The sequence below is a fragment of the Dasypus novemcinctus genome, chromosome 21 (assembly GCF_030445035.2).
Source record: "Dasypus novemcinctus isolate mDasNov1 chromosome 21, mDasNov1.1.hap2, whole genome shotgun sequence".
NCBI lineage: Eukaryota > Metazoa > Chordata > Mammalia > Cingulata > Dasypodidae > Dasypus > Dasypus novemcinctus.
In genome coordinates, this window is record NC_080693.1 from 25,439,631 (window position 1) to 25,453,998 (window position 14,368).

At 56.5% G+C, this 14,368-nt stretch overlaps 2 protein-coding genes across 2 annotated transcripts; both read right to left on the reverse strand.

Moving 5' to 3' along the window:
* Nucleotides 1-8,895: 8,895 nt before the first annotated feature.
* TMEM95 (transmembrane protein 95) lies at nucleotides 8,896-11,014 on the reverse strand. Its single transcript, XM_023591784.3, has 7 exons — nucleotides 10,822-11,014; nucleotides 10,568-10,624; nucleotides 10,297-10,377; nucleotides 10,175-10,195; nucleotides 9,958-10,038; nucleotides 9,762-9,849; nucleotides 8,896-9,622 (listed from the first exon to the last, which is right to left on the reverse strand). The coding sequence occupies exons 1-7, from the start codon at nucleotides 10,988-10,990 to the stop codon at nucleotides 9,589-9,591; spliced, it is 531 nt and encodes a 176-aa protein (XP_023447552.1). The 5' UTR covers nucleotides 10,991-11,014; the 3' UTR covers nucleotides 8,896-9,588.
* A 227-nt stretch (nucleotides 11,015-11,241) lies between these two features.
* KCTD11 (potassium channel tetramerization domain containing 11) lies at nucleotides 11,242-13,984 on the reverse strand. The gene has a single exon (XM_004468711.4). It carries the CDS (start codon nucleotides 13,199-13,201, stop codon nucleotides 12,500-12,502), a length of 702 nt encoding a protein of 233 aa, XP_004468768.1. The 5' UTR covers nucleotides 13,202-13,984; the 3' UTR covers nucleotides 11,242-12,499.
* Between the last annotated feature and the right edge of the window lie 384 nt (nucleotides 13,985-14,368).

The window sequence follows — 14,368 nt, forward strand, 5'->3', positions numbered from 1 at the left end:
CATGAAAAACCTTGAAGACATGTTGAATGAAATAAGCCAAATATAAAAGGATAAAGATTATATGATTTCACTCATGAAATAGCTAGAAGGAGGTAGATGTGGCTCAAGCAACTGGGCTCCCGTTTACCATGTAGGAGGCCCAGGGTTCGATTCCTGGGGCCTCCTGGTGAAGGCAAACTGGCCTGCGCAGGAGTGCTGGCCCACACAGAGAGCTGGCCTGTGCAGGAGAGGTGGACCGTGAAGAGATCTGGCACAGCAAGATGATGCAACAAAAAGAGACACAGAAGAAAGACAGTAAGAGACACAGCAAACCAGGGAGCTGAGGTGGTGCAAGAGACCGAGTACCTCTCTCCCACTCCAGAAGGTCCCAGGATGAATTCCTGGTGCCGCCTAAAGAGAAGACAAGCAGACACAGAAGAATGGACAAAGAGAACAGATGGTGAGCACAAAACAATGAGGCGTGTGTGGGGGAGAGAGAGAAATAAATCTTAAAAAAAAAAGAAACTGGAATATGCACATCCATAGAGACAGAGTGTAGATTACAGGTTACCAAGGGTGGTGGGAAGAGGAATGCAGAGTTAATGCCTAATGGATACAGACTTTCTGTCTGGGGTGATGGAAAAGTTTTGCTAAGGGATTGTGAATTTAATGACTACCACTGAATTATATTTTTGAAAGTGCTTTAAAAATTTTATATGTTACCAAGATAAAAATAATAATTAAAAAAGACTTCCTAAAAGATGTGGGATTTGAGCTGAGTCAGATGTTGATACGGTATTCCACGCTGAAGGGATGGGACAAGTGAAGTCCGTTATCTTGGTGGGAAACACAATAGCCCCATGAGCTTCTCCAGGGAAGAGCATATAAAGTCTGATTTTCCTCTGAATGCCCAGTGTCCCCAAAGATCTAGGTGCACTAGAAGTCTCATAGATGGGAGTTGAATGAATGAACAAAAAATGGTGAACTAAGGAATGCATGGGGACCCTTGGGGAAATACGGTGGCAAATGCAGCCAGAGAAGTAACAGAGGCCAGACCTGGCATCAGGTCATTCTTCCAGCCAACTTTTTTTTTTTTTAATAACATTCATTTAAAAAAAAAAAAGATTTATTTATTCTTATTTATTTCTCTCCCCTTCCCCAACCTACCCCCTGCCCCAGTTGTCTGTTCTCTGTGTCTATTTGCTGTGTCTTCTTTGTCCACTTCTGTTATTGTCAGCGGCACGGGAATCTGTCTCTTTTTGTTGCGTCATCTTGTGTGTCAGCTCTCCGTGTGTGTGGCACCATTCCTGGGCAGGCTGTACTTTCTTTCGCGCTGTGCGGTTGTCCTTATGGGACGCACTCCTTGCACATGGGGCTCCCCTATGCACGGCATGGCACTCCTTGCACACATCAGCATGAGCACACATGCGCATGGGCCAGCTCCACACGGGTCATGGAGGCCCGGGGTTTGAACCTTGAACCTCCCATGCGTTAGGCGGACACCCTAACCACTGGGCCAAGTCCGCTTCTCCTTCCAGCCAACTTTGACTGAGTGTCGACTATATCAGGTTTGGGGGACCCAGGTGAACAAGCAGCCCCGATCCCTACCCTGGTGGAATGTCATTCTACAGGGCCCTGCAGGACTTAGGAAGGAGCTTGGGCTGCACTTGAAGGCTCAGGGAAGCCACCACAGGTTTCTTTGTTTGGTTTTGTTTTGTTTTTAAAGATACATTTATTTTATTTATTCCCTCCAGATGGTTGGTTCTCTCATTCATCTGCTCATTGTTCACTCGCCTTCTCCAGGAGGCACCAGGAATTGAACCTGAATGCGGGACCTCCCACATGGGAAGCGAATGCTCAACAGCCTCAGCCACACCCACTCCCCGTGGGCTGCGCATCTGCTGGCTTGTGGCATCTGCTCGCCTAGGCGTCTGCTCGCTGCGGTGGGTGCGGGTGTCTGTTCATCTTCTTTGGGAGGCACAGGGACCCCAACCCAGGACCTCCCATGTAGTAGACAGGAGCCCAATTGCTTGAGCCACATCTGCTCCCTAAAGGGTTTTAAACAGAGGACAAAACCAGCCGGATGCAGTGAGAAGCTGGGGAAAGGCGGGGAGAAGCCAGGAGCACAGACGGGAGAGAGGCTGCCCTGCTCAGCCTTGGCTGTGGCACGGGAGGAGCTGCAAGTGGGGAGCGCTGCGGACTGGACTCCCGGCCCAAGTCCTGTCCGCTCCGCTGTGCCCAGCAGGAACCAGAGGCAGAGGCTCAGCCTCTCTCTGTCTTTGGCTTGGATAGAGTGTAGAGAATTAGAGACCTCTCTCTTCCCCCTTCTCCCTGTTCACTTCTTACTCTTGGGGTTAGCTTCTCCTATCAGCCCCGTTGCCCTCCCATAACAGAGACTGACTCTCCTAACCACCCAGGGAGCACCTCCTCCAGGAGGGGCATCCTGATAACACAGAGGTGGGGGGCCCAGGCTGGACATGGACGCCCTCCACCCGCCCCTCGCCAGCCTCCGCCCTGCCCGCAGGCCCAGCGTCCACACTCTGCACCAGCGCCGAGGCTTCCCCCGCGGGGCAGAGACCCGGGAGGAGCAGCGGGGAGGGCCTCCAGCTCCCTGCACCCACCCACGCACATCCGCCCTTGCACTTGGGTGGAGGGTGAGGAGGGGGCACGGGTGGAGACCTGTGCTGTGCAGACGCGTTGCTGCTCCCACCCCAAACCGCGTTAGTGCCTCCTTCGCTTCTCCTTTGCGGGCTTGATCCGGGAGATCACTGCGCTCTCCCTGCTCTACCTCACCCACCTCAGCTTCTCCGCGGGGAAAGCACCTCCACCGCCTGGCGCTCTCCACTCTGAGCATGCGCACAGCGGTTTGCGCCATTTGGAAGAGCCTTTTCCTCTACCCCTGTCCCCACCTGGGCTACTCCTGTCTGGCCTTGCTCAGCGACAGAAGCTTCCCTAACTGGTCAGTTCTCCTCTGCTCTCCAAGGCTCCTGGGCTTCCGCATCATCGCCCTCACCGCTCTGTTAGAATTTGCCGGCAGCATGTCTGTCTCCCCTGCTAGACACTAAGCTCCAAGAAGACAAGGACTTGGTCTCACCCGGGCATTGCTCTGTCCCCCATGCCCACTCCTTGTGTGATATTTGCTCAGTCACCTTGGTTGAACAAACGATGAGAAAGAGAGTCATCTGGGTCGAGTGAAGCAAAGGATATTTTTGAAATCAGGAGCTCCTCTGCAGGGCATGATGGGGATGGGAGTTTCCAGTTTCCAAACCTAACAGATAAGCATCCTCCTTGAGGGGGACCCCATCTCCCCGGCCCATTTTGGGACCCACTGGCTCCACCTGGTTGGCTCTTCTCCAACCCTTGGGTAAAACCCTCCTGTTCCATCTTCCAGGACCCTTTGCGTGCTAGTTTTTTAGCATCTTCACTGGGGCCCCTCGTATTTATCTGGTGTTTCTCTTTCCCAAGTGGAAGCATTCGTATCCACCCTCTCCCTCCAGGCTTGCATGGCTCCGAGGGCCTCTTAGCACGATGGCTGAGACCTGAGCTCAGGCCGGACCGGCTGCGTTTGAATCCAGGCTAACACTTACCAGCCCGTGAACCTCAAGGAGCAGCCTCATGTCTCTGCGCCTGTTTCCTCACCTTCAAGAGGAGTCGACTAGGAATATCTACCTGAACAGGTGCCCGGAGAATGGAATGTACCCAGGTGTGGTGTTTAGCTTCCAAACCGGCTGCCAGCAACCTCTGCTCCTGGAATTCACACACTTTGAAAAGTTCCCTCTCTCACATGCTGTGCAAATGACAGTGGCTTCTGGGCAGGTGTACAAATGACGGCGGGGCCTCTTTCTTGCTCTCTTGCATCACTCCCTCTGGAGGAAGCCAGCGGCCATGTCATGAGGACTCGTAAGCAACTCTATAAAGAGACCAGAAGCCTCCCAGGACAGCCAGCCCCGGCTTGCCAGCCATGGGAGTGGGCCAGCTGAGAAGCGGGTTGTCCTGCCCCAGCCAGGGCTCCGATTTCTGTAGCAATGACCAACACCTTGACTGCAACCCCCCAGTCAGGCTGCTGCCAAATGCCTGATCCACAGAAACTGTGAAGAAATAACGTTGATGATTTTAAGCTACTTAGTATTGGAATAATTTGTTACACAGCTATAGGTAACCAATACAACCATTAAAATGCTGAGCATGGTGTCTGACACACCCGTAGCCTCCATACACGTTAGCTACCATTAACTCCATTTCATAGGTGGGAGGACTGGGCTCGGGGGGTGAAGCGGTATTCCCAAGGCACACAGCTGGGAATGGCAGGGCCAGCCATGCCGTGAACCCGGAGCCTTTAGTGCCAAACCCTTAGCTCCTCTGCCGGCACCACTGTTCCAGGTACCGGCTGTTTTCTTACGCTCCTGAACTCTGTGGGGCCGGAATTTGGGTGGAGCCCTGTGGGGATGGTTTTGTCCCTCGATGTCTGGGGCCTTAGCTGAAGACACGAAAAGCATGAAGATGACTTGACAGATGGGGCTGGCGCCATCGCTCACGTGTCTGGCAGTCGATGCTGGGTTTGGGCTGAGTCCCCTCCAGGTGGACTTTTCACGGGCCCGGCCATGGTGACCAGATTCCAAGGCCGAGCATCATCCCAAGAGGCAGGAAGTGGGAGATGCCAATTTCTTAAGGCCGGGACCCAGGAAGTTGGCCAGTCAGTCACAGAGCCCAGACTCCAGGCCGGGGTACGTAACCTGCCTCTCCACGGGGCAGGTCAGAGAATTTGGGGGGCATTTTTAAGAGTTGCCACACCCACAGCAGCCTCTCTTGTTTGGTAAGGGGCTCAGAAAAACCAGCCTTGCCCTGGCACATCCCACTCTGGTGGGTTGTCCTTATGGGCACAGAAAATAACCACCGGCCTCCTGTGCCACTTGCTCATGACAGGCTTGTGCAGGGAGCGCACATCACAAGGGTTCAGAGAAGGGACTGGGCTCAAGGGGACGCTCCCTGGTACCCGCTCTGTGCCAGGCACGAGGGAAACAAAGCCACAAAGCCACAGTTGACAGGGTGGCGCAGGGCTCGAGGGAAGATGTGCAAGGGAACACCACCCCTGATGGCAGAGTTTGGGCACTGGACGGTGGTGATGGCAGCACGGCATTGAGAATGTAATCAGTACCACTGAATTGTATACTTGAGAGTGGTGAAAATGGGAAAGTTTGTTGTCTATGTTACCACAGTAAGAGAAAATTTAAAAACCCCACAGAACTATAAAACTCAAAGGGGAAACCCTAACGTGAGCTCTGGCTCCTAGGTAAGGTACTGGCTCATCAATTGTAACACACGGACCACACGCAGGCAAAATGTTCATCATACGCAAGACTGGGTGAGTGAAGGACAGCTATATGGGAGCTCTGTACCTCCCACATGACTTTTCTGTAAACCCCCAACTGCTCTCAGAAAGAACCACCACGTGGGAGAAACAGGTGCCACGGCTGAGAGGTGCCTGGGGAAGCGACCCGCTGCTCTGCTTGGGGGCTCAGGGGAGGCTTCCTGGAAGAGGGCAAGTCTTAGTCAATGAAAAAAGGTGTCCCAGGGAGAGGGACCAGCCTGGGCGAAGGCAAGGAGGCGGGAGGAAGCAGGCGTGCGGCAGCTCCGCGGGATCCAGGGCAGCAGGGGCTGGGCCCCAAGCAGCATTGCCGAGCTTGAGTTCAGCTTGGGTACTGGCGAGGAGCGGGCATGTGAGCACAAGGGGAGCGGAGACGAGGACAGAGTCCACGGCACAGGCCTGGGAGTTGTGCAGCCAGTGTCGCCTTATGCCTGGGGGAAATGACAAGAGGGGCATGGGGTTGGGGTGGGTTGGGTTTGGGACAAGTGGAGTCTGAGATGCTGGTGGCACCTTCAGGAGGAGATTCCAGTTAGATTTGTGTTTGGGGAGCTCTGGCCTGAGGAGCAGGTAAGACAGGAAGGAGCTGCTGAGGGAGAGCCTTGAACATCAAGGTAAAGGGCCAGGTCTCTATTCTGTGTGCAAGGAGAAGCTGGGGGAAGGGGCTGTTTAAGAAGGAGTTTATAATCACTAATACTTAATGAGCTAGAAGTTGGGCATGATCCCGAGCATCTTGTATTAACTGATTTGAACCTCGTAATAATCCCATAAGGTAACAACTACTATATTTCATCTTATTTTTTTATTTTTTAAAGATGTTTATTTTCCCCTCCCCCAGCCCCACCCTGCTGTTTTTGCTGTCTGCGTCCATTCGCTGTGTGATCTTCTGTATCTATTTTTATTTTTTGTCCTCTCCTGATCTTTCTCCTTTAGGATTCAGAGGGATTTGATCGTGGGGACCCCTGATGTGGAGAGAGATTCCCTGTCAATTGTGCCACCTCAGTTACTGGTCTCTGCTGCGCTTCACCTTAACTCTCCCTTTTGTGTCTCTTTTTTTTGCGTCATCATCTTGCTGCATGGCTCATTTGAGCAGGCGCTGGCTCACTGCGCAGGCACAGGCTCACCACGCAGGCACGCTTTCTCTTCTTCTTTTTCACCAGGAGGTCCCAGAGATCAAACCTGGGTCCTTCCATATGGTAGGTGGAGGCCTTATCACTTGAGCCACATCCACTTCCATATTTCACCTTATTTAAGATAAAAATGGTAATACAGGGAAGTGGATGTGGCTCAACCAGTTGGGCACTGGCCTACCACATGGGAGGTCCCAGGTTCGGGTCTTGGCACCTCCAGGGGAAGGCAAGCAAACAATGAGCAGACAGATGAGAGAACAATGCGGGGGGGATAAATAATAAATAAATAAAGCAAATAAGTGTAGCAGTTTGATATGGTTATGAATTCCAAAAATAGATATTGGATTATTCTTGTAATCTTATCTGTACCTGGGCATGATTGAGTTATGATTAGGGCTTTGCTTGGGTGGTGTCATTAGGGCATTGAGTCCCTGCCCCTTTGTGGGTGGGGACTCACAGATAAAAGGCATGGCAGAGGACAGAGTTGAGGGTTTCTGATGTTGAAGTTTTGATGTTGGAGTTTGATGCTGAAGGCTTAAGCTGGAGCCCCGGGAAATAAGCTCACAGAGGAAAGAGAAGCCAGCCCCAGGAAGAGAGGAACCTTGCACCAGAGAGAAGCAAGACCCTGGAAGGGAGGAACCCAGGAAGCCTGAACCCTCGCAGATGTCGGCAGCCATCTTGCTCCAACAAATGAAAATAGACCTTGGTGAGGGAAGTAACTTATGCTTTACGGCCTGCTATCTGTAGGCTCCTACATCAAATAAATACTCTTTATAAAAACCAACCAATTTCTGGTATTTTGCATCAGCACCCCTTTGGCTGACTAGTACTATAAGTAAATATTTTTGTAAAAAGGTAATACATACCATTATTTTCTGTATCTCTAGAATCATTTAAGCCACATCCTGCTTCAATTTTAAGATGAATTCTGACTTCACAAAAGGTGAAATATTTTTTAAAAATTGTGTAATCAGTGGAATACATTCTCTGTCTTTAAAAGATGAGGAAATGGAGGCACATGGAGGTTAAAAAACTTGCCTAAGGTCCGGAAAGAGACAAAGCCAGGTAGCTCAACTCCAAACCCCAAATGTTTAACCATCATTTGATACTGGACAGAAGGGTGCAAATAGTGTGGAGTTTTAGAAACACCAGTGTGACTGCTGTGGGGGAAATGAATTCAGGGGGAGTGGGCAGTCAGATAGTGCATCTGGAAGACAGGGGTCCTCTGGAAGAGGGTTCTGGAGTGGCTGGGGGCCCTGGAGCAGGAGGAAGGGACATAGAGGAGAGATGACCCTCAAGAATGAGCAGGGGGAAGCGGATGTGGCTCAAGCGATTGGGCTCCCGTCTGCCATATAGGAGGTCCAGGGTTTGATTCCCAGGGCCTCCTGGTGAGGGCAAGCTGGCCCATGCAACAAGCTGGCCCAAGTGGAGAGTTGTTGCAGCAAGATGACGCAACAAGAAGACACACAGAGGAGAGACAATAAAAGACGCAGCAGACCAAGGAAGAGATTGAAGTGGCGCAAGAGACTGAGCAACGTCTCCCACTCTGGAAGGTCCCAGGATCGTTTCCTGATGTCGCCTAAAAAGAAGACAAGCAGACAAAGAACACCAGCAAATGGACACAGAGCAAGCAACGGGGGACAGAGGGAGAAAAAAATAAATAAAATAAATCTTAAAAAAAAAATAAAAGAGTGAGTAGGACCAAATGCCTAGCCTAGAAAGAGGGTAGCATATGGGAAGGTACAAGGCAGCTGCAGCAGCCCAGAGGGAACGCCAGCAGCCAGGACGTGTGGGGTCTTGCCCCAGCTGGGGCAGTAGCACTGGCCTGACACCTGGGCACGCGGGACTCCTCGGGTAAGTGAACAAGGTGCTACGTGGTCTGGGGTAAATCACTGCTCTCTGGTAAATGAAAGGCTTGTACTAGAAGGCACACAATAAAGGCAGGTACTCTCCTGCATGGGGGTTCTCATCGGGACCCCACACCAGACCACTGAATTCCTACCTTCCGGAGGTGGAGCCCAGGCCTGCGCAGGGGAGCGCAGTGTGCGGCTGGTGGAGAACTCTTGCCCTGGATACTCCAGCTACCCAGTTTAAAACCACCGGGTACAGGGTGGTGGTGGGCAGTGCCAGGACCCTGAGAACTGCAGTTGGTGACAGGTCTCTCTTTTCACGTCCCACCCCCAAAATCAAATACTTCCGAGAGACAGGGGACCAAACACCAGGGTTTCTCCATCGCAGCACTGCGGACATTTTGAACAAGATAATTTTTTGGCAAGGGGAGCTGTCCTGGGCACCGCCGACTGTTCAGCAAAATCTAGATGCCGGTCAACCACCCCTCACCCCCAAGGGTAAAAACACATCTCCAGGGGAGCAGATGTGGCTCAGTGATTGAGCACCTGCTTCCCAGGTACAAGATCCTAGGTTCAATCCCCGGAACCTTCTGAAGAAACAAAACAAAGTCTCTAGACATTGCTAAAATCTCTCCCAGCTGAGAACCGCATTGCCAGGCTGAGTCTCCTCTCATTCCCCTGCCCTCCCCGGTTGCAGACAGAGGCCAGGCAGGGTGGAGGCCATTAACAGGACATTTTAGTTGGGCCTGGTAGGAGGGAGGCTCGGTAGGAGGCCGGGGCGTCATGACGTTTCCACAATAGAGGGACAGCATGCCAGCGGGCTGACTGATGTGGTCTCGCTCCAGGGGGAGGGAGTTTTCCAGAACACTCTTTCCCGCACTCCCAACCAGTTCTGGGAGGGCCCGGAGGAGCTTCTGGGGCAAACAGCGCCAGCCTTCGGGGAACAGGCCAAGGGGTGTGGGGGTGGTGGTGTGTGGAAAGGGGATTCTTTCCTTCTGTCACCGTTTTCCTGGCATCCAGGACTGCCCTCCTCTGATTGGCTGAGGGCTGGGGGGGAGGAATTTCCTGCTGGAGGTGTCTGGGTCCCTGGGTGTCTGGGTGCCTGGTCGCTGGGATTATGGGGATGTCCGGGTCTTGGGGGCTGGAAATATGTGGAATACTGAGCCCTTGGGGCTGGGACGAAGGGGCTGGCTGGGTCCAGGCCGAGGCAAATGGAAGCTGTGAATCCACTGCCCGAGAGCTGGAGGCCGGGAGGCTGTTGGCGCCGTCACAAGTCACCTTTTGTCTGGAGGTGGCGGGCCCTGAGGGAGGACAGATGGGAGGCTCGGGAGAACAAAGGAAGGGTGCTGGGAGGGACACAGGAGGATGGGCGGTGGAAGGTACTGGGAGGGGTGGGAGGCGCTGGGGCTGCTTCCTGCCCTTATTACGCCCCCAACTCACTCCACTATGAGGCTCAGAACGCCCAGAAGCAGGGCAGCTCCGAAGACAGAGAGGAGCAGGATCCTGGCTTCCCATAGGTCGTGACTTCCTGCAGGGAAGCCGGGAGGTAGTGAACCACCGAGGACCACGTCTGCCCACGTCGGGGGAGCCGAAGGGATCGGGGTCTGGGGACGGTAGCGGGATGGGGAGGAAGGACCTGGGAGGCAGCGCTTTCGGGGCCAGCAGTACACCTCCAGGGCCTGGCAGGTGGAGCAGTTGTACAGGGTCGTGCTGCCCCCTGCAGGAGACATCCGGAACAGCGCTGGGAGAGGCGCGCCCGGCTCCACCCTTCCTCCCCCACCCCCGGAAAGGCAGGCTCCCCTGGATTCCCGGGAGGCTCAGCGTGTCTGCTACCCTTTCCCTTTTCTACTCACGACAGACAGGCGCACAGAGACCTGGAAGGAAAGACGAAGAAGCGGTGGGGAGGGTCAACCCCCAGCCACACGAGTCCCCTTTGCTAAGACCCTATGCGCCCCTTGTCCCACTCACATCATACCTCGCCTGGTGTACTCTGGGATCTTGACCTTTAGAAGCCATTGCCAATATAAAGGGAGCGAAGAGGGAGACTCTTTGATTTCTGGGGAGGCAGAGAGCGTCTTGCCCAGGGCCCCCCACAGTGCAAGTTCGCCCCCCTCCGGCTCCCAGGTCATTCCCTCCAGTGGCCGCCTGCCCTGTGCGCCTTTCCCTGCCTCCCCAGCCCCTTCCTCCCATCCCCCTCTTTGGTGCCCTCCCAAGCCCTTAGGTCCTGCCTTGCCCCTTGACCTCACCCAGGACGCTCAAGACTCTGTGAGTCTTCTCTGCGAGTCTGTGCAAGGATGCCTCATCTGTGGAGACCAGCAAGGGCCAGAAATTCCCTCAGCAGCCCAGGAGACACGTGACCCAAAGGGAGCGGCCAGGGTGTCCACAGAGCTTCTGTGGCTTGAGGATGATGGCGGAGGGGCACAGCTGGAGACCACATGTTGCCTCCCTGAGAGTGCAGGGGTGAGTGTTGCCAGGCCTGACCCTGCATGCCTGGTCTTACCTAACGCAAACGCTGAGAAGTTCCAGGAGGCTCTACATTCCTCCCACTGGGCCTCCATCTGGCTGCAGAGCTGAGTCAGGCGGCCCAACAAGTTGTGGGCCGGGAGGCGGCAGAAGATACAGGCCTGTGTGACTGCCAGGAAAACCCCACCGAGTGCCAGCATACACATGAGGCCGGCTTGGGCTGCTGGCCCCACCTGGGCAGGGGCAGCCTCAGAATGCTCTGTGACCTCGGTTCCAGACCTTTGCCTGGAGGCTCTAGAGTGTTCTAGGGTGTTCCAGAACAGTGCCACTGATCCACCCTGGCTGGAAGGAAAGCTGGGACCCAAAGACCTCTCTTGTGGAGTGAGAGAAAGAGAAAGCAGGGCTCCTTTTGGGAGCGGGACAGCACCCCCAATCTGGCCTCAGCAGCCTTTACGAGTTCATGGTTCCAAAAGCAATTTTATTTTTCATCTTGTAAATCATGACCAGTGATAAATAACGAGTGACTCCCCCGGGGAAGAAGCTGTGTGTGCATCCCATCCCTTCAGGGACCCAGGCATCCCATCTCTGCCCCTATCCTCCCCCACTCTCCCAAAGGCTTCTTTCATCTCCTCTCTGCCCTGGTCAGCCTTGGGCCAGCCCCCAGCTATCTCCTAGCAACAGGCCCGGGTTGCTTCGGCAACCACGAGTGCCAGACCCGCCTCAGAGGCTGAGCCCAGTGACCTTCTCACCTCTCACCTGGAAGACCAGAGAGGCTGCCCACGGGAGGCGTGTGCACACAGCACACACACGTACACACCCTGTCATTAAACTGCTAATTCTCAGTCTACTCACACACGCCAGACACACCCTGTGCCAAAACAGTTGCCAGGCAACCCAAAACAGGTCTGGACATGCAGAGACCAGGGGAGGACCAGCACACAGACGCTGTAGTCAGCAACAGGGATGGGAGCCAGGATGTCGGGGACCCACACATCTGTCAGACACACTGGATGACGTGCGCGTTCACACACACCAGATCCCGGTGAGGCAAGTAAGCCAGGACTGAGGGCAAGGCCGCCCTCAAGCTCAATATGGGGTCCTTTCAAATACACAGATTTTCAGGGGGATGCTGCGGCCCCATAGCTAATGGGCATGATCCTCGCTCCCTTTTGGCCACCTAGGGTGGGCATGGCCTTTCTCCTCCTGCAGGTGGCTTAGGACACAGCAAAGAGTCCCCTTTCCACATTCCAGAATGTTCGACTCTGCCAATGGTCAGTCCACCCAGCTCCAGGAAGAGAAGCCACAGTGACCACGTTAGGGCAATCCAGTCTCCCTTTCCTACAGACCTCAGTGGCCCTTCAGGGTTCTGGTAGGCCTCATCTGGGCAGAGCTGCTCCCCACATCTTCAGCCCCCCGAACACTGAGCTCCAACTATGGAGACACTGAGGGTCCCCAGGCTCGGCTGAGAACAAGCCAGGAGAACCTACCCCATCCTTCCCGGGCTTAGCACCAGCCCAGATCCTCTGGACCCTGTGAGCCCTCAGAAGGGCTCAGGTCTGGGACTGCCTGCCCACACCAGGGCTCCAGTCAGGTGCAGGGGGAGCCCTGACTCTCACAGCGCCGAGGCCAAGCTGGGAAGAGGCTTCCAAGGAGCCTTCACGCCCTCTGCTGCCCCATTCCCTCTCCCTCCCACAATCGAACTGAGGGCAGCGTCCTCAGTGCCGGACAAAGCGCAGAGATCGGGAGTTAAGCAGATCTTCAGGGTCAGGGAAGACGGAGTCCAGGCGGAAGCCATACTCCAGAGCCACCCGCAGCACTTCCTCCAGGAAGCCTGGCGTGCCCACCACCTCCCGGCGCGCTCCGGGCCCCCCAGCCCACAGCGGCTGCAGCCCCAGTCTCCCATACTCCACCTCAGGGAGTTCCGCCGGGCGGGGAGCCCACTCCAGGTGAAAGTGCGGGCCGCCCTCCGCCCTGTCCCCATTGTTGGCCACACCGAATCGGGCCCGCATGGCGCCCAGACACTCGGGGTCGGTGCAGAAGAGGTTGGCTCGGAAGGTGTCCACCTGGACGGAGCTGAGCTCGTAGTGGTGAGGGCCCCGGCGGGCGGAGAAGTGTACCAGGCGGGGGCTGGCGTCCACGTCTGCGTGGAGCAGGGCGGCCGTGGGGGCGGAGGCCCCCCGGGATGCCTCCAGTTCCCGCAGGGCGTCCAGGAGGGGCTGGATCTGGTAGAAGTCGGCCTCGGCCCTGAGCAGCGCCGTCTCGCCGTACCCGCTGGGCAGGTCCAGGCGGCCCAGCCTCAGGAAATTGAGGATGTGGCGGAAGGCCTTGCCATCCCGGTCGATGAAGTAGTGGCCCCCTCCCTGGGCGGTGGGGGTGGGGGGCATGGGGGTGCCAGCCCTGAACATCGCTCCCAGCATAGAGTCTGGAAAGCGGGTCAGGGTCTCCAAGGTGGTGGAATATAGCGTGCCCCCCACATTCAGGGTCACGGGGCCCCCAAAAGAGGGGGTTGGAGAGGGCACAGGAGGAGGGGAAATCTTGGGGGTACAGAAGGCACCGAAAGAGAAGAAAAGGCAGAACTTCGTGGGTGTGTGAAGAATAGGGTTTTAACGTTCAGACTCGCTGGCGGAGGCACAGGCGCCGGGGGTTGAAAGTGGCAAGGCTGGAGGCTCACTCCAGCTACCTTGGTGGCGGCGGGTGGTTTCAAGACAGACACCCCCGAAAGGCTGGGAGCCAAGATGGGACGAGCAGAGGGAAGCCAGACCCGGGGCGGGAGCCTTCGGTCCAGATGTATCCAATTCTGGCTGGTCAGCGATTCTTTTCTGCCGTCTTCGGATTAGTGGGTTTCCGAAATCCGACCAGCAGGTGACGGTGGAGAGCACAGGGCCGATTCTTCGAAAGGCCCCGCTTCCGAGTTCCCGGGCAGATCGCTGTCGGCGAGTCCTCGCAGGGCTCCGGGGGCAGCCGAGACCGGGCCCGGGCTCCGGACGCGGGTTCCAGGGGACGGAGGCGGGGCTGATTCGAGCCGACAGCGGAGCCGCCCCTGGGCCGGTTAGCGGACGACGATGCACGCTCGGCGCAAGGGTGCGATGGAAGCAAAACCGGGAGTCTCGGGGCCCGCGCGCCGCCGCCTTCCCGGGTGTCTCCGCAGCCGCCGAGGTCCTCTCCGCCCCAGGAAGTGGCCTCCGGGCCGCGGGCGCGGGGCCTTTAAGGGAAGCGCCGCCCCCGGCGTCCCGCCCCCCGCCCCCGCGGGGCCGGCGCGGCTCGGGGGGAGGCGGGAGCGACGGGGCGCACCGGGCGGACCGGCCGGACCCGCGCGCGGGCGGGGGTGGGGGGCGCGGCGGGGGTTCCAGCGCGTCGCCCCGGATGCGGCGGCGGCGCCCCGCCGGCCCCCGGCTGTGCTCGGCCTCACGTCCACACCGCGGCGCGGGCCGCAGCCTCGAACCCGCCGCCGCGAGGAGCCCGAGGCCGGCCCGCCCCGTCGCTCCCGCGGGGAATTCCCGGGGGGGCGCGGATGCTGAGCCGCCGCATTCCGGGGATGCCTCCGGGCCAGGGCGGCCCGAGCGAGGCCCCACCGCCTCCGGCCG

Coding starts and splice junctions, on each gene's coding strand:
- TMEM95 (XM_023591784.3), bottom strand. CDS start 10,990: ATGTGTATGCTGGCACTCGGTGGGGTTTTCCTGGCAGTCACACAGGCC. Junction 10,378..10,567: donor CAGAGTCTTGAGCGTCCTGG/GTGAGGTCAAGG, acceptor CTGCCTCCCCAG/AAATCAAAGAGTCTCCCTCT. Junction 9,850..9,957: donor CCGAAAGCGCTGCCTCCCAG/GTCCTTCCTCCC, acceptor GCTTCCCTGCAG/GAAGTCACGACCTATGGGAA.
- KCTD11 (XM_004468711.4), bottom strand. CDS start 13,201: ATGCTGGGAGCGATGTTCAGGGCTGGCACCCCCATGCCCCCCACCCCC.